Source organism: Gracilinanus agilis, chromosome 4 (genome assembly GCF_016433145.1).
Source record: "Gracilinanus agilis isolate LMUSP501 chromosome 4, AgileGrace, whole genome shotgun sequence".
Lineage (NCBI taxonomy): Eukaryota > Metazoa > Chordata > Mammalia > Didelphimorphia > Didelphidae > Gracilinanus > Gracilinanus agilis.
The window spans coordinates 116,484,558-116,511,845 of NC_058133.1; the positions used below are offsets into that span (position 1 = coordinate 116,484,558).

The 27,288-nt window shown below is 40.5% G+C and overlaps 1 protein-coding gene across 1 annotated transcript in view; it reads right to left on the reverse strand.

Moving 5' to 3' along the window:
* Nucleotides 1-18,764: 18,764 nt before the first annotated feature.
* The window catches only part of KCNH1 (potassium voltage-gated channel subfamily H member 1), a 613,189-nt gene continuing 604,665 nt past the window's right edge, over nucleotides 18,765-27,288 (reverse strand). Inside the window, exon 11 of the mRNA XM_044673205.1 lies at nucleotides 18,765-19,622. Coding sequence (XP_044529140.1) covers nucleotides 18,765-19,622 — 858 coding nt within the window. The remainder of the gene's footprint in view (nucleotides 19,623-27,288) is intronic.

Below are 27,288 nucleotides of genomic sequence, written 5' to 3' on the forward strand. Positions count from 1 at the left end.
AAAATAATCCTTAACTTAAAAACAGGTCTGTAGTTCTGTTATTTATTCTATGTGTGACCCTTGTCAAGTCATTTCTCTAGTCTCAATTTCCTCATCTCTAAAACAAAGGACTCGGGTTGTTATTATAGATATTGAGCTGGAAGGAACCTTCTTCATTCTCCAGATGAGGAAACTGAGGCCCAGAGAATCCAAGTGAGTGACCCAAGGTTACATAGCCAGAGGCTCTCCTTCTTTCCTAATTTTGTCCTTTGGTGAGCCAGGTCATTTCTACCCTATTGTCGACTCTCTTATTGCCTGCTTCATTGTCTTAAAGCCGCTCAAGCCTTGTGAAATCCCAATGTTGGATTATTCATATTATTTCTCTCCTTTGCTCCTGCTCACATTCTCCTGAACAGAACCAGAGGAAGTCACAAAACAGCCTTGACTTGATCTGCCAGAAATGTGTATCTAATCTCAATGGATCATTACTCTTCTCCTTCTTAACTGATTTTCTTTCCCAATCACCACCATGAATGCTTCAAACCTTCTTTTCCCTCCTCAAGCCACCTGTAGAACCCCTACCTCCAGGCCTCAGGAGGATCTCTCCTCACACTTCAATGAAAAAATTGAAGCCATTTGCAGTAAGCTACCTCTTCCTTCTTACTCCTCTCTCATCCTCTACTACCTTTGCAAGATACTTGGATGAAGAAGTCACCCTTCTCCTTGCCAAGACCTACTCCTCTCCACATGCCCTTGAGTTCATCTTCTGTGGTAGATTGCTCTCACTATTGTACCCTCTAGTTTTTTCTTAAACCTCCTCCCCATCTTTCCCTAATCTTCAGGCTCTTCCTATCTGCTGGTTTCTTCCTTCAAACATTCCCAAGTTTCTTCCCTCCTAAAAATAACACTTTACTTCTTTCTTTCTCAGTTTCTACAAAACAGAGATAATAAAGTATCTCTCTTCCAGTGTTTTTGTGAGGATAAAATGATGTTTATAAAATGCTTTACAAACTTAAAGTGTTATGCAAATGCTAGCTATTATTAATCTTGTTATCTATAAAAATCATTTCCCTAAATGCACGTTGGCAATGAGGGGATTGAAGGGAGGATGAAGAGGAAAGTAAAAAATGAATCATGTAAAAAAATAATTTTAAAAAAGGCAAAACAATCATTTCCCTAAATCAGAGATCTGACCAAGTCAATCAGCCCTAATCAACAAACTCTAGTGCTTCCCTGTTGCTTCTATTTTTAAAATCTAAACTCCTCTCTTTCCCATTTAAAGATCTGACCCCTTCCAATCTTTCCAAGTTTCTGGATATGTTCTGTGATCCAGCCATACTGGCCATCTCCTATCCCCAAACTTTTGTACTTACCAACCCCATGCCTGCAATGCACTCCCTCCTAACCTCCTTCTCTTAGTGGCTTTGACTTCCTTCAAGACACAGCTCAAGCATCACCTTCTGCAGGAGACCTTTTCTGGTCCACCCCAGCTGCTAGTGCTTTCACCTGTAAGGGTACCTTGTCTCTACCACCTATTTATGTAAATGATCTCTTTCCCTTTAGATTGTAAGCTCCTTGAGAGCAGGGACTGCTTACAATTTTTCTTTGTATCTTCAGCACCTGGGACAGTGCCTGGCACATGGTTAGTAAATGCTTATTGACAGACTGAACCCAGCTGCTCCAACTCCATAACCAATGAATATTCTTTCTGTCACGCCATGATAATTTGATATTGGCCCTTCTACTGCTAGTTATCTAATTCTAATCTTTCAAGCGATGTAAATATGCCTTCCTACCTGAATCTTGTATTTTGCCAACCTAACAATAGACTCTTGGAATTGGAAGAGATCTCAGGTCAGCAAATCTCTCACTTTAAAGCTCATGAACCTAAGCCAGTGACCTTTTTAAGGCCCTGCAGAACATCTGTGAATGCTTTGTTGAGAGAAAGTAAGGAAAAAAGACAAGCTAATCCTGTGGTTGCTAATCTCTCCAAAAAAGAAGCAAAATCCAGAGAACCTGAAAGGAAGAGAAATACGGAGCCTTGGAATCTCATTTAGAGGTAAAGAAATTAGAGTGTGTGGTGGCTTCTTCTCCTCTGAGTCCTATCCCTTTAGACCAGTCCACTAGAAGGCAGTGGCTGTTTTCAGAGAGCTTCTCCTTCCCAGGTTGGGATGCCAGCCTTTCTAAACACTACAGATTACAGTTGCTTTTTTTTCTCTCAAAAGAATAAAAGCTTTGCTGCAATGCAAATAAGCTGTTTTTATTCGATTCTTTAAAAGTATATATTTTGCCCCCTAAAAGACAGTCCAAGTCCAATGTATTGTAATAAATAATCTTGGTTGGGGACAGCTGGGTGGCTCAGTGGATTGAAAACCAGGCCTAGAGATGGAAGTTCCAAGGTTCAAATTTGACCTCAGACACTTCCTAGCTATGTGACCTTGGGCAAGTCACTTAACTCCCATTGCCCTTACTGCTCTTCTACCTTAGAATCAATACAAAGTATTGATTCTAAGACAGTGGTAAGGGATTTAAAAATGAATAAAATAAATAAAACAATAATCTTTTCCCCAGACAACTGATACTGACTCTCACTAGAGAGATGAGGAACAAGGGATAGGGAATGTGGTGTTTTCTGTCAGACAAAGACTCTGTGTCATTTGGTTTTAATATAAAGCTTAAGAGATAAGAAGTCAGAAGGAAGAAACAATTAAGAAAAAATGTGATTTCAGACTCAATTTGAACTTTTCTCTGTTGCTTTATTTCTGAACTGTATTCTCTAAAAAAGATGGCAATCTATTTAAATATATCTATGTAATTATCTATCTATCTACCTATCTGCCTGTCTGTCTATTTGTCTATTTGTCTATCTTTCTATCTCTCTATCCATCTATCCATTTATCTATCTATCTATATCTATCTATCTATATATGTGGGGGGGCGGAGTATGTGTGTGTGTGTGTTGCAGATGGTGTTTAATTTTGCATTATCTTATTTTTTTTAATCCCAGAAAATGTAGTCAGTCCTTCCTTCTGTCCTCCTTAATGTTGGTCAGCTGTGGAGCAGGTAGTTCTGAGCAGAGATGAGACAGTGCAAAGCAATAGTGTTGGCCTTTGCCATTTTGTACCTTCAGCCTCACATCTGAAAGTTGAGAAAGTGAGATGGAGAAGCTGCCCCGTGAAGAGCTGGCTGGTCTAAGGTCTACTACAGCACTATAGCGGGGATTAGAAACATGCTAAATATCATCAGGCTGCTTGGTTCAAGAAACATGAAACCTAAAAAGGGAAAGAATCAAGAAAATGAATTTCATAGCCCAATTTAAATGTTACAGTTTGTGAGTTTTTTATGTCTCAACTATATTCTCTTAAAAATAAAACTGAAAGATACTTAAATATGTATGGGGGTGTATATATATATATGCCTGTGCGTGGGGTGGGGGTGTTTTATATATAATATATGTTACAGATGGAGTTCAAAATTTGCATTGACATTCTTTTTTTGAAACTTGAGCAAAGTGATCCAGTCAGCCCTTGATTCTCCACTCCAGCTGGTAGGGAACCATGGGACGGGTTCAGAAGAGTTCATAGACTCATCTACTTTCACTCTCCCTCATTCTACACATGAGAAAATGGAGACCCAGAAAGGCTCACTTTGATGTACCCAAGGTCCTCCAAAGGGTCAGTAGGACTCTGGGAAATCACATCTCCTGATTCTTGGTCTGGTACATTTTCTACCCCACTCTAACTTCCTCTTTAATTTATATTCACATTGGGATTGTTCTTTGAGTTCCTGAGCATAGTGTCATGGGATTTGAGACCTGGAAAAGATTTTGGAGATCCGTTGATCCAGTTTCCCTCATTTTACAGAGGAAAAACTAAGGCCTGGGAGAATCTACTGACTTGCCCAAAGAGACCCAACTAGTAATAGCACAACCATGTGTCAAGACCCGGTGCTCTAACATCAGATTCAGTGTTCATTATTACTGTAACAGCCCTGAGACTGGCTGCTGAAGGATGCAGAGAGGTTTAGATCCTTCAGTATCCTTGTGATCTCATTAGTGTGGCTAGATCCTCCACTGATACAGCCAGCAAGCCCCTCTGCACATTCTCATCTAGCACCATTCTTGTACAGGTGACAAAATGGAAGCCCCAAAGGCTGTTAAACTAAACTTAGTATTCTCTCTGGCTTCAATGATTATTCGCCCATATAGTCCCTCATGCTTTGAATTCAGCCTCTCCTCATCCCCTCTTTAGTTGTTTTATTCAAGGACATGCAGGGATGTAGTTAGTCATCAGTCTTGGATCTGGATCCGAAGGGAAGGCACTAAGATTAAGGAGGACTGAGAAAGGCTTCTTGCAACAAAGGAATTTAGATAAGGCTTGAAGGAAGCTGAGGAAGCTAAGAGATAGAGATGAGGAGGGAGATCATTCCAGGCACAGGGACAGTCCGAGAAAATAAGAGGAAGGAGAGCAATATATGAGAGGAAGGAATGTATGAGCAATAACAAGGAGATCAGGAAGGGGAAGGGTCAAGGGGGAACATAGGGAAAGGAGAAAGGTAACTAGATCATTATGGTAGCACCCTTGACACCTACAGGAAGCATGAAGCAGGCATAGAAGGAAAATATTCTCATGGTGAAAGAGATTCAGCGTTAGTAGAAGAAGCCATTTCAGACTCAGGAAAGGGATGGATATTCTTAAAGCTAATGCAATGAACTTCATTAGTAAAAACTGAAATGGGGGCAGCTGGGTTACACAATTGTTAGAGTGCCAGGCCTGGAGACAAGAAATTCTGGGTTCAAATCTGGCCTTAGACATTTCCTAGCCATGTGACCCTGGGCAAGTCACTTACCCCAATTGCTTAGCCCTTACTACTCTTCTGTCTTAGAATGAACACTAAGACTGAACATAAAAGTTTAAAATATAGTAACTGAAACTGAAAATGATAAAAACTGAAACATATGAGGGCCTTTAAGGTTTATGAAGCACTTTACAAACATAGTCCTAGTCAATCCATCCAGCCATTTGAATTAAGATATTATTATTTCCATTTTATAGGTGGGAAAACTGATGATCAGAGAGTCTAAATGCTCCTCTATCATCAAAGACACTGTAAATGTCAGAGTCGGTGTTCATACCCAGCTCTTTCCTGATTCCAAGTCCAGGCCGGCCCTCATTTATTTAGACATTGTTAATTATTTAGACAATTATTTATGTAAGGATGTAGGACTGTACCCATTATTTCATTAATAGAGGGAATTCCTAGATGAGGAAACTCCCTTTACCAAGTCAGCACCTTCTCTGCAACCTGCTATTTATGGCCTTAGAGAGATGCCCAGACCTCTGAGAGGTTAATTAACTTACATGGGGTCAGATGACCAGTGTATATCAGGGACAAAACTTGAACTCAGGTCTTTTGACCTCCAAGACCTACTCTCTTTCAGCAATCACATTGCTAATTCAGAGTCAGTGGTTATTTTGATTGGACAGGCTTCCAATTTTCAGTTTAAAGAAAGGGTTTGCTAAGCATATTAGCAAAGCTAGTACTTTGCACAGTGCCTGGTGCAGAGTAGGCACTTAATAAGTGCTTGTTCATTGGTCAACTGATATTACTCAAATAGTCAAATGAATATTTGATCTCATTAATGTCTATGTTCCTTCCAATCATGCACAGCACAGCCTATCTTTACCTGCCCATCTTATGCAACTCTTGCCCATGTCCTCCCCCAAATTTATCCCAAGGGATCCACCCCATGTGTTAGGATCTCCCTTGTTTTCTCCTGATCTCAGAAGGATACCAGGGGAGCACATGGGCTACTGATCAGTTTCCTTTCTTTTTTGATCATGTATTTCTCTGATGGTACCTTTTACTCTCAGGTATTCTCCATAGTTCCTTAATTGTTCTATGTTGAAGCCTGCTCATCCTCATCACACACCTCTCATGACCAGATTCTGAATAGTACTCATTTTTTAATTCTTTAAAAATGTTAAAGTCCCATGATCCAACAGCCATATGACAATATCAATAGATTCTTGGTATTAAAAAGTTTGGACTCTATTTTGGGAAGAAGTTTGGAATCAAAGAGTTTTACAATGTTCTAAAAGCAATCCAGTCCATTCTCCTGCTGTTTAATTCTGGAACCACCTTATTTATTTATATTTTCTATCTTACAGATCTATAATGGTGACAAGCTCAGGAACAATGGGTCTTCTGCATCCACTTGGGTTTTTCAGTTTGGATGGTGTGAAAGAGAATTCTTTATTGTCTATCCTGAGTTTACACTAACTTAAGTACCTCACTAGAGACTGAAGACAGGATAAACACTTTTTTGTCTACCTTTTAAATTGAATCAACAAAAGATTGACCACCCTACTTAGTGCTAGGTGAGAAGCCAGCAAGCTACTTGGAGAGCTCCACCCTTTTTTTTAACTCAATCAGTCAGTAACTTATGAATTCTTTTAAGAAGTTCACACAAGAGTTCACACACTCAGAAACTATTCTACAGGGAAACTGTGAACCTTTTTGATGAGAAATTTACCTTCAGAAGGAGAGAAGTCAATCCCACACACACTGCCTCCTGGGCAGTGCTAGACAATTTGGAAACTGTGGTTGGTTGGTCCCTGTGAAGAGGGGAGGAAACAAGTAGTCACCATAAAAAGCAAGCCCCAAACTCCCTCAGAGGAGATGGTTTTTTTAGAAGATAGTCTGAAGAGATTGTCTTCTGGAGATAGTCTTCTGAATGGGGAGAGTCTTCAAGGGAGCTTCACTGGAGACTGTGGTTTGGATTGTGGGCTTGGAACTCACCTTCAAACTAGACTCTGACTCCTGGGTTACTTCATTGGGTGAGTGATAAGGCTGACTCCCTTCCTAGTTTCCTAAGAGACTAGCTTCCATCTTGGAGGAGGCCTAGAAAGAACTAGTATAGGTATTTTCTCTAGCCTCTCAAATTTCTCTACTTTATTGTTTCCACTCTATTTTGGTAAATAAAATTCCGACTTGAGATATAATAATTTCAGTGAGCACTTTATTTCATATAATTTAAGTCCAACCATTAAATTTAACCTTTACAATGGTCAAGCCAAATTCTTTTGAGTGGTTCTAGACCTTCTTAAAGTCTAGAGTCTGATACAACCAACACAAACTCATCTACAAAAGACATCAAAGTAACTTACTATCTACAGAGACTCACTCTTGAATTTTGACCTTGTGCTAGATCTCCCGGGGCACAACTTTTCCCTGCTTGAAGTTACCTTTGATCTTTATAGATAAATGTAGAGAAAAGGATGTTCAACCTACTGAGGAGAGAGAATTATGTGGGATATTTTGGAAGATAGAAGGAATTTCCAAACTAATTATAAATCATGCCTGTTTATTAAATGCTATTGATGAAACGGACATCCGGGTACTTCTCCTCATGAAGACTTGGCTATCCATATGGAAGAGTTACCATATGTAGTTAAGAGTAATGGTACTACATAATATTCTGTAATCTATTATTATGAATGCTTGTTGATTAATTGGTTGAAACTATAAACTGAGGTTTCTACTTACGACACTTGTTTATCCATATATATCTATATTCTTAAAGTAATTGTGCTGTAAGGTAGCTAGGTGGCACAGTGGATAATGTGCCCGGCCCTGGCATCAAGACTCATCTTAATGAATTCAAATCCAGCATTAGACACAAGCTATGTGACCCTGGGAAAGTCACTGAACCCTGTTTGCCTCCATTTCTTCATCTGTAAAATGAGCTGGAGAAAGAAATAGCAAACCACTCTAGTACCTCTGCAAGAAAGTCCAGAAGAGGTCGCGAAGAATCAGACAAAGCAGAAACAACCAAATAGCAACAAAAATTATGCTGCATTGATTTTTTAAAATATTCTGTAATTCATTGTCAGTAATTTATTAGTTGAATTAATGATGTTTTGTCCTGACTTAGCTATTATCTGGATGTGTCTGAGACCAAGAGGAGTGAGAGGAGGGGCTGATTATGTAATATATAGATTATCTAGGACCCTTGTTCCATGTTCTTTCCCTCACTGTCCCTTAGAATAATATGGGGACGAAAATTTTTGTCTCTTTATTCTTCTGCTCCTGAGATATATTTATTTTCAAAGTAATGAGTTTGAGTTGCTTGAGAGAAAAAGACTATCAGCGCAAGAGCATCTGACATTTCACATCTGACATGTCACTTACCATTCCCATCTGCCTTGGGCATTGTAGAGAGCTGAACCGGAGAACCTGCCAAGGTCAATTCAAGCCCCTGGATGTTATGATCCTGACCTCCCTATTGTAAGCAAGCTGGAGAACTACAGTTTAGTGGAGTAGAAAATGAAGTCAGAGGATCTGGATTCAAATTCTAGCCCTGCTACTTGCTATCAATGCAGCCTTGGTTAAGTCATTCCCCCTCTCTTGATTTCAGTATTTGCATGTGCAAAAGGAGGGGATTAGACGGATGGCCTCTCAGTTTTTCTAGTTCTACCCTAGGGCAGTGATGGTAAACCTTTGAGAGCTCAAGTGATCAAACTGTAAGCCTCACTCCACATGTGAGCCACCTCCTTACCCTAGACAGGGGATGGATAAGGCACTCCCATTGGGCTGCAGGGCAGGGGGGGGAGGCATGTGAGAAATGACCCTAGCATGGTGAAGAGGGGGAGGGGAGCAGCCCCCTCTGGCACGAGTGCCACAGGTTTGCCGACACAGTCTTAGGGCAATATATTACTACATGCTCTAGCAAATAATAGTCTTAGATTATTTCCTGGGAGGCTGAAAAGTTAAATGGCTTGCCAGAATCACCCAGCTATTATGTGTTGAAAACAGGATTTGAATACAGATCACCTTGACTTGAAAAAATTCCTTGTACCTAACATGCCATGCTAAATCTTTTCGGTTCCTGGCAGGATAAATGATGCCAAACAAATCATAGATCTGAGTCAAAAGCAAAATGATTGATAGTAGAGCAGGAGTGGGTAGGCTACTCTCCAAAGCAATTAGTTTAGGGGGCAGGAAGCATTTTCGTATAAAGAGAAAATGGGACCTGGAACTGGAACAAGCAAACTGTGACTGTCCTTGGGGAGGATCAGCAGACGAATGGTGCAGGAGGCTAAAATGAGAGGGTCAGCCCCAGAGAGCAGAATGAGAAACAGGGTTGAAGTCTGCCTGTATGACCCTGGGCAGGCCCCTTCTCTTTTTGTTGCTCTTAGAAAAATCTCTTTGACTACAGGCTGTGTGGAGAAGGAGCTAACACGTATTGAGGGAGAGAATTTTCTTATCCAGAGATTTCCTATCCTGATGAAAATCACAAGTTATGCAAATCATACGCGTGGCTGTATATGTCCATAACTAAGTATGCACATGTATACATGTATGTAGATGCATCCACCAAATATTTATGGTAAATACATGTGTGTATATGTGTGCCCAAATGTGCATATATGTATAACATGTATACACATGGATATGTGTGAAATGCTTTGCAAACTTTAAAGCACTCTCTGAATGTTGTGCGTGTTCTCACCAGCTTTAGCTTTTCCTCCATCTGCAGCTTTCTTTATCTCGCTATAAAGTTGGGTGCCGATCAAGGCTTCCAAATATCCAGTCTTCTTCCCCCCTCCTTCTTTAAGCCCGGCGATGGCAGAGATGCCTCAGTGGGGCCTCCCAGGTGGTCTCCCTTCACTGACCTCAGCTCCCCAGCCATGTAGTGCTATGGGCACAAACACTATTTAAAGCCAGGCGCAGAACCTTTCGTTCTGCTCAGAGCTGCTGACTCTCAGGAAAAAGACTGAGAGCCTTAAGCAGGGAAAGAGGAACTTGGTTCTTATTTCACAGAAGTCAAAATTCATCTGCTCTTAAAATTAGAAACATGGCATACGACTTCAGTGGAGAAATATAAAGTATTCAGTTGAACAAATATTTAACCAGAGCCTGCTTTGTGCAAGGCATTGGGGTCGTGTTAGGCTTTTTGTTCTCATTAATAAATTGTTGTTGCCCCTTTCAAATGTAAGGGAAAGTGCCTGTGACTGCCAGTCCAGAGAAAGAACTACACCCCCCCCCCAACAATCTTTAAAACACAACAAATTGATCCTAGGGGTTGTCTGAGGCACAGAAAGTTTAAATGACTTGCCTGGGATCACACAGCCAGTTGGTGTCAAAAACAGGATCTGAACTCTGGTCCTTCTGGTTCTACAACCAACACAGCCACTAAGCCATTCTGCATCAGTGTTGGATGCTTACAGTACGTATACATGCAAATGATACTACCATTCTGGGAGTTTCTCTTTGGGAAGGGAGTCATGGCCACAGGGACAGAGAGAGACAACACTAGATAATAAGTCTTGTATTGATTTTACCCAAAATAATATCATTTGATCCATCATTTTATTCCCAAGGAATTGGCTTGAAATTACTTTTGGCTATTTCCTAAAATCATATTGTTCCCATTCTCCAGGCCAAGAATTTGAAATTACTGAGGCTATATTTTAAAAAGTTAGTTAGTTCTGATATATTGGTTAATAAATGAGCCACATGTTTTTTCAGGACACATTTTTTTTAAAAAAGGCATGCTGGGAATCACAGTTCAGAATCATAGCTACTTAAAGAAAAAAGGAGAAGAAAGAAAGAAAGGCAGAAGAGAGGTAAAGCACATAGTAGGAGGAAGGTTAGACACTCAGTTGGTTTTGAGGACAACTGTAATTACAACACCTTGCTAGAAACCCAAATTGTGGGCCACCATCAATGGTTTTTGAATTGATAAGATTATTTGGTCCATCTAGATTTCATGATTCATCGTGCATCTTTTCTGGACCATTTATAGGAAGGAATGCATGAGACAGGGGATGGGAACATGTGGAAGGGTTGCAGTCTATGCTTGTGGAAGGATTTTTCACACTGATGAACTCACTGCCCTAGAATTCTCTTGCGGATTAATGGCCAATAGGATTTTCCGTTTTTACACCAAACAACAGATCCAAGTTCCATTTTAATAACAACCAGTAGAGAGGCAGCAGAGAACAGTAGAAAGAATGTTGGTTTTGGAGTCAGGTAACTTGTGTTCTAATCCTGACCTTAGAAAAGGCTGTCTAAGCTAAGACTTTTCTAAGTCTCATTCTCATCTAAAAGATTAGAAGGTTGGACCACCTGCTCTCTTTAAGTGGTTCCCTTTCAGCTCTAAATCCTACATTTTGTAGTTAGGAGATTTTGGCTTTAGTGAGAAGTCTGCCTCTCCTGGTGATCCGGTGACCTTTGCCTGTTTTGACCTTATCTGTAAAATGGAGAAATTGGGCTTCATAAATGGATAGTGCTGGACTTGGAACCTAGAAATCCAGAGATTCAAATTCTACTGCTGATACCTACTAATGCTCTGACACCAAGCAAGTTTCTTAAACTCTCTATGCCTCGATTTCCTCATCTGCAAAATGGGTTGAGGTTGCAGGCAACAGCCTGGAAGCCCTAAATTGATGCTACCGTGGTCAAGAATTTTTATTGCTATGCCATTTACTCGGTGACTTCTCCAGGGTCTTCAAGCTCTGTCCTCTGTACAGCTGCCATTTGAGAAGGAATGGAAAGAATTCTCCCGACATCATGCTGTGGTCCAAGTAGTGAGCACGGGCCTCAGACTGGTTGAAGAAAATGCACAAAACAAATGTCATGTATAAAATAGTTTATTACTATAATAAATAAAATTAAACTTCTTTACAAATCTTATTTGTGCTTGTTTAAAAATGTCTGAGAAGGGAATATTCTTCGTGGAGGTGACTGCGTTATCCTCTGAACATTCCCAGACTGGAGATAATACAATACAGGAGAGCTCTTGGCAGCATCCTCGGCTGACCATAAAAATAGTATCTGCTCGTTTGCACGACTTTTTATTCATGCTCATTTGAACAAAGTGACAAATGCAGAGGGGGAGGAAGGGGACCTGGGAACTTTGCGGAGGAAGGAATGAAAAGAAGTGTGATATACAGAGGAGCCCCAGGAGGAGGAGCTGCACCCGCATCAGAGGGTCCATGCAGCATCAGCGAAATATCGAACATGGACGTTTTTTGACAGATGTACAAATATTGACCGAGGGTCGGAATAATTAGATAATACATTCATGAGGAATTGGCATCTTTCTTAATGTAGGCAGTTCAATGAGAGACAAGATTCCTGACCTCCTCGTTAGACAATTAGATGCATCTGATGACTCAGAGGTCACTGATTGAGAGAAGGAAAAAAGCCACCCACTCTAAGAGAAAAGTTTTGTAAGACAAGTAGAAACCCAGCAGATCTGTTTCCAGAGACGTAACTGGAATAAAATGTCCAAGAGACTCACACGATACCAGTTCCACTTGAAATAAATTAGACCATAGGAAAGGTCACGTTAGTTCTAGCGAATGAATATGGATTCTATTGGACCTGTGTCTCTTCTAGTGTGTATGGTGCCCACTGGGGTTGGTTGCCATAACCCTAACCTTTGACCTTGACCGTCTCCCCCCATGTGAGGCACTGTGGCCACGGTAGAAAAAAACATTAAACTTGGAGTCCCAGAACCTGGGTTCAAATCCCTCCCTGCCTCCCAACAATTCTGCCTTCATGATCTTGTACAAATTACATTATATAACACCTGGATCTCAGTTTCTTCATGTGTAAAAAATAAGGGATTATTGACTAGATGGCCTCTGAAATCCCTTCCAGTTAAGATTTCTTATACTACCTACGTTTGAATTCTGTCCCTGACACTATTTGTACATCTGTGGGTAAGGCCTTAATTTCCTCACCTATAAAATGAAATGAGTTTAATTCAATGATCTCACTTCTGCTCTAGATCTGTGAGTCCTATTACTATTTTTGGAAAAAACCAAAAGCAAAAGTAAAGGACTTTTTCTCAACATCAACATCTATAATAAAAGAATGGCTCAATTCTCTGTTGGTGTTCATTGGCTCTGAGAAGACCATCTCCTCATCTTATAATAAAGGTCATTTTTATTGAAGTGAGTTAGAAGGCAGTAAGTGGAACCACAGAACGATTTACCTACTGGAGGGGATTTCTTTTGTTCTCCCACAATTCATCAGTAGGGTCTCCTCCACGGGCATTATTTTGTACTACAGAAAAGGGAGTTGGCAGTTCCATCAGAGTTAAAATTCAATTTGAGGGTGTTAAGGCTAAATGTCCTAATTGTCAAAGGCTGAAAATACTTACCAGGGTTTCCATCTGGGCTCCTGGCATTACAGGGGGGAGCTGGAACATACACTTGACTATGTCTCTCTTCTCTTGGGCTACAACTGAATTGAGTTCAATAATTTGACTTAGCTCCTTCCCCTTTGACCCAAAGATGGAAAACTCATTTTCCTTTTATTAATACTTCTCTTCAGCCTCTACCCCCCACAAACAACATGTCTGTGAGAATATAATTATATCAGGAAAATGCTTTATGTTTGCCCATCAGATGTGAGAGAAATTGAGAAACTGAAAAAAGGGAGGAATAGGAATAGGGGCTCATAAAAGAGATCAAAACAAGAGACTGTATTTCCAACAGCTTGATATGCTCAATACTGAGAAGTTTTATAGATGCTTGTATTGATCACAGTTGTTTATTGGTTGCCTAATTTCAGTTTGGTGGCCACAAACCCCCTAAAACCAAAGAATCTAAGCACTTTCAGAAGGTCCTGGAGCACTCAAAACAGCATACTAGAACAGAATTGTGGAAACTTCCCAGGATACTCTTTGCCATGGATCTCCCTCCATAGGAGATAGAAGTGCCATCTGGATGGTCCAGAGAACAGGAAACAGATCACTGATTGTGGGGTCAAAGGACCTGGGTTCAAATTCTGTCTCTGACAATTGGCTGATGTTTTAGATCCATGGACTAAGACCTAAGCCTCATACTTAAACAAGATAAAACATGTTTGATATATACAGCAAAGAGTTGAAGTAACAAAAATGTCTATAAGATCCCCTTCCTTCCTTCTCCATGGTTGTTAACTCTGTTGCCATTAACTCTGGGACAGAAGACCTCACTAGGAATGACATTCAAAGAGAAATCTGGGTTTCATTGTAGCAAAAAGGTAACTATCCTCCAACAAGCAGAGTATATCAACCCTTGGATGTTTGCCTCTGAGAAAAATCTTTTTCCCCCCTGTTTTTGTCTTGTTTTCCTAATCTTTCAACGGCTGATTTCCAGTGGGATCACACATTCACATCGGCCACCAACTGTGCAGCTGATTAAGACAGGTCACTATTATTTGAAACACTTGGCCAGAGCTTGTCCACTCAAAGTGGACTGGAGCAAAAAAGTTGACTGGAACCAAGCCCATGCACAAAAAGAAATCTTAAAAAGTATATATTTTTCAATATTTTTTTCAGGGGAAAAAGAGAGTGGAATTCTCTTAAAATCACCATGGAGACAAATGAAAGATAGAAAACACACGCTTGTACCTAGAAATAAGGAATCACCGACAGTACAGCACAGACCATAAACCACATCATCCTGAGATGGATGACGTCCTGCCTGGAAGTCTTCAGGATGTTCCTTGGTTCCCACTCGTAAAGAACAACTTCAATATACAGGTTCTAAGACACTGGGAGCTCAGTGGAGGAGCTGGCTCCTCTGGGCTAGACTTGACAAATTTTCTTCCTTATCTTCCCCCGAGATGGACCCCAGGCAACCGGGCAGTTTTCAGCAATAGAGTCGGGGTCCTCCCTTGCTTTCACAGAATGGTACAGTGGAAGTGACTCTGGATTTGATGTAAAAAGATGGAACTTGACATGTGCATGACCTCTGAAGTGCTGGCTAGTTCTAAATCTATGATAGTATGAATTCTAGACTTTGTAGACCTTTCTTGTTGGAGAGGCCCAGATGCCACATTTTAGAAAGGGAGATTATGGGGGACCTCTGTAAATTTTTTGACAGTTCCATAGGAGTTCCTAGGGTAGGACCATACTAGTGCTGTGAGAATAATGGTCATCCCCAAAGGTCAAGAAGTAGAATCTGAGACAAGATAGGTCAAATCTATATTGACCTTGAAATGCTTACAAATTCATCTATGCCATGAAGTAAGATCATATGATTATAAATTTAGAGCTTAAAGAGCTTAAAATTATAAATTAGAGTTTAAATAACAATTACTTAATCCTTTACTATGTCATGGGTCCTTTTAAGGGTCCATGGGTAAAATCTACGGACCCCTTCTCAGAGTACTTTTTATTTTTTTAAGGCAATGGGAGTTAAATGACTTGCTCAGGGTCACCCAGCTAGGAAGTGTCTGAGATCAAATTTGAACCCAGGACCCCTTTCTTTGAGCTTGGCTCTCAATCTACTAAGATACTTAGATTCCCCCTCAAAATACAATTTTAAATAATTAAACTAAACTAAATTCCAGTTAGAGAATAAAGATCTATTTTTTTTCTATCCATGTTTGTAAAATCCAGTCTTTTGGGCAAGGGTTGACCATTGACTCCAAGTCAAAACCCCTCAACCTAGAAGCCATCTAGTTCAATGCCCTCATTTTACAGATGAGGAAACTGAGGGTTCCTGGAGGGATACAATGATTTGCTCGAGCTTCCTCAGCTAGAAAGTAGTGGAGGCAGGATTTGAAATCAGGTCCTTCAAATCCAAATCTGGCCCATTCTCCAGTGTATTGCCCTACTTCTCAGGAGAAGGAGTTAAGAGGGAGAAGGGGAAGAATAACTCTATTGGCTGGCACAGTGCTAGACCTGCTGAGTTAACACTGCTTCTGATCTGATCCTTGGAGAGTATTAGATGGTGCATTAGATAGGAGGAAGCCATAGAAATACTGAGCTGGCAGTTGGCATGCGTAACCTCTAGAGTCAGACACCTCCTGGAAGTGGACCTGGGATTTTCCTTCGTCAGAAAAGGTGGGACATGAGGTTTTAGAGATAAGATTTACAGCATTTCCCCTCATTATTTCTAAGGAAAAAAACAAAACCAAGATGTCCAAAATCTGGGAGACGAATATTTATATAGGTGTGCTCTGCTCACTTTCCTCAACAACATGGTGCACTGGAATGAATGCTGGGATTGTTGAATTTTTGCCTTTTTTATCCCTGGTGCTGAGCTAAGTTTCTGGCACATAGTAGGTGCTTAATAAATGTCTGTTGATAGATTGATTAAGCACCAGACAGGCAAACAAAATCTGTCAAGTTGGTAGGAGGATGGGAAGGGGGAAGGTACAGCTTTCTCCCAAGTTTTAAACGATTTACAAAACACCTGGCACCCATTCAAATGCTATTTCTCATCATATGTGATTCTTTTCCATGACCTAAGTAATACCACTGAGTCAACTTTAGGGCAACTAATTGCATCATCCTCAGACGAAAGCTCTTTGTGTGTTGACATCATCCTGGGAATGATTATGTCCTTGGACTCTGAGGCCCAGTTTCTTAAGGGGTTGGGTGGGGGGTGGGGGTGGGGGACAGAGAGCCCAACAGTGCTGGCCTGTGGGAGCAATTGGAAGGCCAAGGACCCCCCACCAATTGCCCATTTGTGCTTCCTTTGGATGCAAGGGAAAGATGAGGGGAACGGGACCCAACGGAAAGCTTTCCGAAGCACTGTGTGCCTTTAGCACGTCAGCTCATCACAACCTCAAGGTCCTAAAGAGGACGGATGCCAGAATGATAACTATCTTGAGCAGAAAGAAGCAACACTGTGGTCACATCCTCTCTACAGAGTACGTGCAAGAAGATGCTTTTCATTAAAACTTGGAGCAGAAATTCTCAAGTGTCACTGATAGGCGAGATCTGGACAGCCAGCCAGTGATGCTCAGCACACAGCTGCGGTTCTAATCCTGGCCTTCCTCATGCTAAGCCCTCAGCGGTGAACTTCTAACATCTAGTCTCTTTGGATCCCTGCCACCTTTGCGCCGGCCATACCTCGAGCCAGCTTCACCCTGCGTCAGAGGTTTGCATATTACAGAATCATCTGTGGGTCCAAAAGCCAAATACTTCGCTATCCCTTCTTTACTCTTTAGCCCCAAATATTGCTGGAGTAAACCAATATTTAGGTAAGTAACTCCAGTTGCACTGGAAAGCCCCCAAGCAAAGGTCATGAGATAATGATCACAATTGTTGGCTAGGGGTAGGGCCTTCTTGCATTGATCTTTAATTTATGAGCCTGGATGTGGGGCCCTGTTTGGACCACAGACTTGAGCCAGGTCTCAGACATTATTGTTCTCGAAACCTTGATTCCTTTGAACTTTTCCAGCTTCTCCAGAAAGTGAAAACATAGTCCTTGAATCCTTTTTTTTTTTTTTTTTTTTTTGCCCTCTTTGCTTTCTGAATCTGTTTCTAGTGTTGAGAATATAAGACACCAGAGGTTTGGCTTTTTTACAAAATGCATCCCCAGTGGCCTCTAGTGCTGAACTGAGTCCATTTGGGGAGCCCAGGGAAGGCATCCCCATTTATATCTTCAACTGTTGGTCATCCAAACTCTGCTTGAATCCCTCTAGTGATGGGGAAATCATTATTTAATGTGATACCCCCATTCCATTTCTTCAATGGCTCTTACAAATCAGTCTAAGGATTTCTGTTTATGAGATAACAACTGGAGGACTTTGAAGTGTCCCACAATGATTTCTGGCTAAGAACAAAGGTAGAACAAAGGCCAATTCTATTGAGAATTATAACAAAAACACAATATACATGCCATAAAATATTATCATCCTTGAAAAAGTCAAATCTGAATTCCCGATACCTTTTTCATCTCCAATATTCCCCCACGGAACACTATATCAGCATCCCTTTCCCTTTGGGTTGTATATAAATATAATTGTCCAAAAGGTACAGTAAATCAGAGAGAACTGCACCTGGAGATAGGAGTCCATCAGGATTCTGGAATCTCTTAAGAGGTTCCCAGTGTCCATTGAGATCTCCAGAAAAAAAGAAAAATGGCCTGTGAATGACCCTAGGTAAGGAGGAACCATCTCCCTACCTCTCACAATTGGTTCTACTCTTACCTCTTTTGGAATGAAAGATCAGAGTTCTATACAGGTGTTCAGTAGCTTTGGGGACCCAGAAATAGTTAGGAGACACATAAAAATCCAAGTCACCGGGTGCAGACCACGAGAGAGCTGGAGCCTACACATCCCCGAGTGGTCCCCTGGGGTTCAAACCCTGTGGCAAATCCCCAGGGCTTCACAATTCTAACTTTTGGTGGGAAGCAAAACACCTGCATCTGTCTTCTGGTCTTAATGATGACAGATGAAAAGATAAAAGGAGCTCTGCCTTCCCACCTTTTGCCTCCTTTCCCCCATGCTTATTACTGATGATTCTTATGATATGAAAATATACTATGACACTGGACACTGGCTGTACAAAGGTACAGGAAGGCAGCACAGCAGGAAGGCGCTGGTGATTCCCGCACCCTCCAGAGTCTATGGGAACTTGGCGAAGGAAGTGACAGTCACATAGTTGTGAACACATTCCCAGTCACCCCGCTTCTATCCTCAAAAGGGTTCTTTTTTTTCCTCTATATTTCTTTTTTACAAATATTGTGGAAGTTTAAAAAAATGTCCAAACCGAGGAGAAAAGGAAAATACTCTCCCTTTGAACAGTGTACCCCCTCTTCCAAATTTTTGCAAAGACATTTCCACAACTGCCATCTTGCAGGGTGGTGACAAATTCCTCTTTGTCCACAGAATGGGGGGCATGCTGGATCAACTGGTCCCTCACTGATTTTCCATCAATGAGAAAATCTTATTTTGAGAAGAAAATGTTAGCTCTATGCATGTGTTTCTGGAAGAGGGGTTGTAACGTTTATCTTTTTATTTTCATGTTTAAATAAATGGGCCTCTCAGCTGGCTCCAAAAATGTCTCTCTCTGATTCTGGGGTTTGGGGCCTTGATATTTCAAACAGCTCCTGGGGGGACTGAGAAGATCTTCTGGAAGTTAATATCCTTAGTATCTCAGAGAGCTGTTTTTCAATGTTCGCCATTTTGTTGTTCAAGGCTTTGATGTCCTCTTTCAGCTCATGCTTCACCTCCAGCATGGTGGCCTGAAGAGTCTGCTCGGGGATAGGGTAGAAGGAATGCTTGACCTCTGCAAGGATAGGACTGCGGTCCTGAGGACTCCTGGTCTCACCGACATTGTCCAAGCGCAAGTCACTTTTGGTGATGCCACTGTCGCAAGAGTCTGTCTTCTTCAGGGTAGCCTCCCCAGGTGTCTTTGTCCTCTCAGGGAGTGTCTCCATCGACTCAGCCTTGGAGACTTTGTTCCAGTCCTCCCCTTTCCCGCAAGCATCTTTGAAACGAGCCCAGCCTTTGCGTCGGGGGCAATCCCCCCCACCCCCCTTAGGACCCAGGCCCTCGGACACAGGAGCTTGTAGTTTGGCATGGTCTGACACCCCTGAGGTAGATGCTGACTGGAAAGAGACAGGGGTGGCTGGGCTCTCCCGGACGGTGACGATACTGGCCTTAACCACTGTGTGGTTGGCAGAGGAGTGCTCTGACAGAACGTTGCCCTTCTCCACGTCCAGGTCGTCGAGATCCCGGCCTCCCCTCTCTGCTGCCAGCCTGGCCTCCTTCTGCTGCCGGAATCTTTGGAAAAGCCTCCGGACAGGATGGTCTGGGGGCAGGATCAGGGGGGCCTCATTCTTCCGTTTCATTCTCTCTTCTTCTTCCCTCTTCACATCACTGATCTTCCGAAACACAATCTGAAACAAGTAAAAATGAACAATGGGAGGTATTTAAGATGGATGGTGATGGCAGTCCTTAAAAGTTTATCTACCCTTCCCATCATCACCAGTCATTTTCTATAACATGCCAAGATTTTTTCTTAAACCCTTACCTTTCATCTTAGAATCAACACTAAGTACAATCAAGTGACTTGTCCCAGATCATATAGCTTGGAAGACTCTGAGGCCAGATTTGAACCCAACACCTCCATCTCCAGGTTTGACTCTATCTACCAAACTACCTACCTGCCCCCAAACACATTTTTTTTCTTTTTTCTTTTTTAAACCTTTACCTTTGGTCTTGGAGTCAATACTGTGTATTGGCTCCAAGGCAGAAGAGTGGTAAGGGAAGGCAATGGGGGTCAAGTGACTTGCCTAGGGTCACACAGCTAGGAAGTGTCTGAGGCCAGATTTGAACCTAGGTCCTCCCATCTCTAGGCCTGGCTCTCAATCCACTAAGCTACCCAGTTGCCCCCAAACACAAATGTTTTTAAGAGAATCATAGAATGTTAGAGCTAGAAGGAAATTTAAAAGTTAACTAATCTATACTGATTTAGAGATGAAAAACTCAGAGTAACCTCTTCATAATCATATGGCTAATGATAATTTAAAAATCAGTTCACATTTATACAGCGTTTTTAATTCTTATTTACTTTAACTCACAACAACCCTGTGAGTTAAGTGTTATTATCATCATCTCCATTTTTACAGATAAAGAAATCGAGACTTAGAAAAGTTAAATAATTGGCCCATTGTCACACAACAAGTATTAGAGGTAGGATTTGATCCCAGAGTCTTCCAGATTCCAAGTCCAAGTTTCTTTCCACTATACCATGTGGCTAAGTGGTTATCAAATAGCTAAGTGAAAAAAATCAAAGACTAGAACGAGGTCTTTTGACGGTTGGTCCAGTGTTCTCTTCATGTCACTATGCTGCTCTCTCTTAGAATAACATAAAATAAGTCAACTTAATAAATATTTATTTAGCAACTATTAAGTACAAGACACTGGATATCTCTGGGAAATAGTGACTTTGGGCTATGCTCGAGACAGATATCATCTGGAATTTTACTCATGGCTGGAAACCAGTTCCCTGATATTGGTGGCTACCCTCTCCCATCTTTTCTGCTTATGCTCTGACCTTTTCTTCCATAGAGTAGGGAAAGGTTCTTTGCCTGAAACCATCCTGCAAATCCTAAGGGCACTGGAGATGGCTGCATAATATTCCTTTCAGGAAGATGACTCACACATTGGCAGTTGTTCAGTCTTTATCCCAGTTCTGGCCTAACCTACTCTTGCTAGCAAAGGAGACAACTCAGTCGATCTGACTTTATCATCACAATTTGCACATTCCATTGAGGCCAGCTTTGCTACAGAAAAAGTGATTAATATCAGACTCTCCATCATCCCTTTCCTTTGTACGGCATTTTTTAGTTCTCAACGGTAGGTAGTACGGTGGTAGGTGCTATCCAGGAAAGAATTCCTTCCACCTGTTCCTCAATAGCTAGGAGCTTTCCATCTATAATGGACACACAGACAGGGAGGGACCCTTACTTATAAGTCCTTCAAGGTTTTGAATAAGTAGGAGCACAATGAATGCTTTTTAACAGTGAATGTCAACACCTATTTGCAGGACAGAGAATCTAGAAATTCAAGAATGGGAAAGAGTGCCCTAAGTCCTAATGGCAATGCCTTCTCTCTTCTTCTCCATCAATTCAAATCTTAGTCATCTTCAACAATTGGTTTCCATTCTACTTCTTTCATGAAATTTTCCCAGCTTGTTCCAGTCAATGGTGATCTTGCCTTCTTCTAATTTTCTTCTGTCATAATTTTAGCAATTAGATGCATCCCCGTGAAGACTCTGAGACAGCTATGTGTGCTAAAGAGATGGCACCTGGAGTCAGGAAGACTTGAATTCAATTCTGCTCTCAGACACTTACTAGCTGTGTGATCCTAAACAAGCCACTTAAAATCTCCTACTTTCAGTTTCCTCATTTGAAAAATGGAGATAATGCCTATCTCCCAGGATTGTGAAAATAACATAAGATAGTATTTATAAAGTGCTTTGCAAATCTTAAAATACTAAATAAATATTAGCTTTCAAAATCATCATCATCATCATCTATGGCAGGATTTTAAGATATTTAATTTTAATGTCTATCATTTAAACATCGAATGAATAATAATTGCTAGCTTTTAGATAGTGCTTTAAGGTCTGCAAAATACTTTACAGGGGCTATTTCATTTGGGCTTTTCAAGAATCCTATGAGGTAGGTGCTCAGATTATCAGATGGGTAAATTGAGGCTAAAGTTGAAAAAATGACTTTCCCAGAATCACACTGCTTGTCAGGACTCAAACTCAGGTCTTCCTGACTCCAAATCCAACACATTATCCATTGCATCACCTAGCAACTCCAGAGATCCTGGAGTTTTTAATCAAGAGAAAGACATGGCTTGGAAGGGGGGTGTATATTGGGAAACGGTGAAACATAATAGCTGTCTTTTAAGTATTTGCCAGAATTGCATGTGGAAATAAGATTTAGTGTGTTCTCCTTAGTCCTAGAGGTCAAAACAAGGGGTAATGAGTTACTGCTTATTGCCCCAGATGGTTTTTGTTTTTGGGGGGTGGGGGTAAGAGGGTTGGAGCAGGAAAGAGGGTAGGCTAATAGGAAAGGTCCATTTAGACTTCCCAATATTTCAAATGGTTGGCTATTTTAAAGAGGAGATTCTTGTTTAGGTCTAAGCTGGACTAGATGGCTACCAAGATACGTCATTCTGAGAAATCACCCAATTAGAATCAGATTTTGGTGCCTAGTAAAAGACTTACTGCTATAATCTCTGACAAGTGGCCTTCATGCCCCTACTTTAATACCTTCCATATTGTGGCTTCATTACCTTCTAAAGCAGCCCATTCCAATTTTGGACAGTTTAAATGGTTAGAGATAGTAATAAAGACTCATTTAATTTTAAAGTTTATAAAACATTTCTCTCACAAAAATCCCTAAGGTAGATAGTTTGAATAGTATCACCCCTATTTTATATCTGAGGAAACTACATGTTAAAGAGATTATGATTTACCTCATTCATGGAATTAGACTCTAGGACTCGAACCTACAATTTACTCCTTTTAAAAATATTCTATGTAAGGGGGCAGTTGGGTGGCTCAGTGGAGTGAGAACCAGGCCTAGAGATGGGAGATCCTGGGTTCAAATCTGACCTCAGACACTCTTATGTGAACCTGGATGAGTCACTTGACCCCCATTGCCTAGCCCTTACTGCTCTTCTGCCTTGGCACCAATAGATAGTATTGATTCTAAGACAAAGGTATGGGTTTAATGCTAAAAGGAAATCAAACATAGAAAGATCCCAATTGGGCCAAACAATATTCATAGCAATTTGGGGTAACAACCTAGAAACAATGTGGGTTTGGAGGAATTGTTAAATAATAGTATACAATATTACTACTCAATACTGAAGTAATATGCAATACTACTACACCAAAACAAATAATGAAGGAAGAATCTCGAAAAGAATGGAAAGATCTGAATGAAGTAAGCTACATGAAGTGAACAAAATACATGATGCTTTAAGTGATCCAAATCGGTGAGATCCTCAGGTCTTTTGGTCTCAGAAACTTTGCACATTCTTACAAATTAATGAGAACAATTGGGGGCAGAGCCAAGAGAGCAAAGAAGGTACACAGACCTTCCTGATCTCTACCAAATTACTCACCCCCCCCCAAAAAAAAAAACCTATGATATAACATCTCCAAATGAATTCTGGAGCAGCAAAACTCACAAAAAGACAGGGTGAAATAATTTTTCAGCCCAAAACAAATTAGAAGGACAGCATGAAAGATCTAGTGCACCAAGGCAGGCCCCACTGTAAAACGAGAGTCCTTGGGGGCAGCTGAATCAGCAGCAAATGCTTCTGGAGCTCTTAGTCACAGAGCGAAAGGGGACGGGGAATCAGACAACTCCTCAGAAGATTGTAGGGGTCCCTTTGCTGGCTGTGCATGTAAGACTTGTTGCATCTGAGGAGGTGAGGGGACCACAGGTATTACTAAACATTACAAATGTTTTCAGACTTTTCAATGTATTAATTAGTTCTACTGATTTGTTTTTCTCTCTCTAAATAGGATGGCTCTCAGGGATAGGTAGAGGGAGAGACACTCAGGACAACTATGCTGATGGAAGAAACAGAAAATATTGATTAAAAAACACTTGTTTAAAAAATTAATGAGTAACCCAAAGAGTTTTGGTTTATGGGATTTATATCTATTAACATTTACTATTTTAAAATTTTAAATGGATACATTTCATCCATTAAAATAAAAATTTTAATTTATTTCTCTAAAATAATAAATGTATATATGTATATATTTAAAAATATAAAATCTTTACCTTCTGTGTTAGAATCGATAATGAGTATCAATTCTGAGGCAGAGAGCGGTAAAGGCTAAGCAACTAGGGTTAAGTGACTCGGCCAGGGTCATGTTAGGACATGTGTGAGACTAGATTTGAACCCAGGACTTACGGTCTCTAAGCCTGGCTCTTTATCCACTGAGCCACCTAGCTGCCCCTAAACAGCAAATCTTTTTGAAAACTAATTATATCTTACAAAACAAAAAATTAGTGAGAAAATGGCATTGTTTTACATATTTTTGCAAATCTAGTTAATATTTGACTTCACAGAAGACAGTATACTCATATATGTGCTTTATTTGGTATTCAATCTGTTATGATATTTTATTTTGATTGAAGTATATATAGAAAGTCTGACCTCACACGTATATGTATTTGGAGAAGGGAAGAGTATTTTAGTAGGTATGTAATGTTTTAATATTATTATAAACATAGTTTTGACCTCCAGGACCCCCAGAAAGTGTCTCAGGGAGCCCCAGAACCTTCAGACCACTCTAGAGAAGCAATGATAAAAATGAACAGAAGAAGAAAGCTAGTCTCCAAGTAATTATAATGCCTGATCTCAGTCTTGGATTTAATTGTGAGGAATTAATGTTGGAACACACCTCTCTCCTTTAGGTAAAGATGGGTAAGAGGAGAAGGCTGGCAAACCCTGTCAGAAATGTTATGGTATCCATTGGTTTCACTTAACTGTTTTTCTTTGTCATGAGAAGCCCCACTCCGCATAAAGTATATCCAGAAAGGAGTATAATGTGAAAAACAAAATATATCAATACAATTTATTTTTTAAAAATATTCTATCCAATGATTTACTCCGCAGATTAGTCCTAGGACATTAGCAATGTCCATGCATGTCCAGCCCTGGTCCAAAAGACTGGGTAGCCTAGGCAAGGACTCATCAGCATGTAATAGTGAGGACTGACCGGTCAGTGAAACCAACATGATTAACACCTCTTTTGAATATCGAAATATACAGCCCATCATCTTAAGAAACATCATCGTGGAGTGACGTATACAGAGAGCCAGTTTTGAAGCCAAGAAGACCTGGGTTCAAGTCCCATCTATAATACATCTTGGATGTATGGCCCTGGGCAAGTCATTCAATCTTATAGACCTCCAGGACACTTGATGTAATCAATTATAGAGAGAATGTCAAATTGAATTGGTGGAGGGATCTCCCTATGCCAATAAAATCACATGGAGATTGTGAGTCTCCATTTCTAGCAGTCATTAGGAGTCCTTGCCAATTTTACTCCATCTGTTTGCTCATTAATTCTTTGAGGTCTTGGAATTTAGTCATCCCTCTACATTCAAGGGTTTCCCATTCATGGATTGGCCATTGATAATTAAGTGGGAATTTTTGGAGACTTGTAGTACACTGTGGAAAAGGCAGACAATACACTAAAAAAAAATTAGTGTCATTAATCTATTTTTATCATTTACTAGCATGAGTATACACACAAACATTTGTTATGAACAGTTAAATTTTGTTAAAATTGTCAGTGCCTTAAAAAACTCGGGCTACATGCTCTCTGTGGGAACAATTCCCCTTTGTCTCTCTAGCATTCAGATTGAGCACAGTGATTTTCTACCAAATACTGTGATTTTCTACCACACTGATCCATTGTGTCGTTCACTTTTTGAAGAAGGAAATCTGTGAAGGAAATTTGCTGTAGTCACACTTGAACGATGATAATGCATAATGTGTGCGATCCTAATTTCTCTTCTACAGAATCTGCAGCTTTTTATGAGTACAATGTATTGCATTACTTATTTTTGTTTAATATAATTTAATTATTTATTAATTATGTTTAATTAATACAAATATCATAATATTTTATTATGTATTTATTATATATTATATGTGATTATTATACTTATATTATTATTGTGTAATATTATATAACATGTAAAATTAATTCTAATTAATTATATATAAAATAAATTTAAATTATGATCAGAATTATTAAAAATAAAGGCTTGGGGTGAGACCTAGAGTTATTTATGGGGCAGTTTGGTGGCATGGTGGATAGAGTACCAAACCTAGAGTCAGGAAGACCTAAGGTCAAATCTGGCCCTTGACATTTACTAGCTATATGACCCTGGGCAAGTCACTTAACCTTGTTTGCTTCAGTTTCCTCATCTGCAAAAATGAGCTGGAGAAGAAAATAGCAAACCACTGACAAACTTTGTCAATAAACCCCAAACAAGGTCAGGAAGAGTCAGACACAACTGAAAAATGACTGAACAACAACAACAACAAAATGCTATTCGTGATTTTTCATGTTCACATTCACCAGGGTCCTGTGCCCCTCATCCCAGTGAATGTTAAAGGATGATGTTGGACATGCAAACTTTAAAAGAGGCATTGTGGTATAATATATAAAGCAATGGACTTGTTTGGAACTGGACTTGAGTTTGAATTCTACCTTAAATAGCAACTGTGTTAATCCAGGATAAATCACTTAACCTTTATAAGCCTCAGTTTTCCTAATCTATAAAATGGAAGCAATTATAGAATAGCACCTATCTCCTTGGGTTATTGTGTTAAATGAGATGATATCTATCAATAAATGTTACTTATTAGCTATTATTATTCATATAACACTTCCTCTGAGCTTCTTCCCCAACTTGTTGGCAACTGGGAAGATTGGTGCCCAGAATGAGGCGACTAAGTTAGTGAAATTCCTAGTAACCAGCAGCACCTTCCCAACCTGGTCTGTTCTGTCTGGTAAAGGCATACTCCATGGAGCACAGTGCTTGCATGGGATCTGTAGCTGAAAGATTTAGGGCTTTAGTCTGATGCAGCATCCTGAAACCCTGTCACTGTCACAAGGGAGAGCCAGGGACCATCCAGCGTTTGCTGCGTCATCCCAGCCCTTTAGCATTGAGCCACATTTCCCCTGAACTGGCCAGGGGCCAGAGCCAGCACTCCATGGCGGATGCTCTAACCAGAACTGATTGGGAAGGGAGGGGAGCAGGAGAAGAGGGCAGCTGCTGCTTAGTCCCTATTATCTTAACATTTGTCTGGATTTGGAGGATGAAGTCACATTGAGAGAGTGAGAGGATGAGAGAGAGAGAGAGAGAGAGAGAGAGAGAGAGAGAGAGAGAGAGAGAGAATGAGAGAGAGAGAATGAGTGAGAGAGAGAGAAAAAATGAGAGACATTGAGAAAGAGAGATTGAGAGAGAGAGTAGAAAATGAGAGAGAGAAAAAAAATGAAAG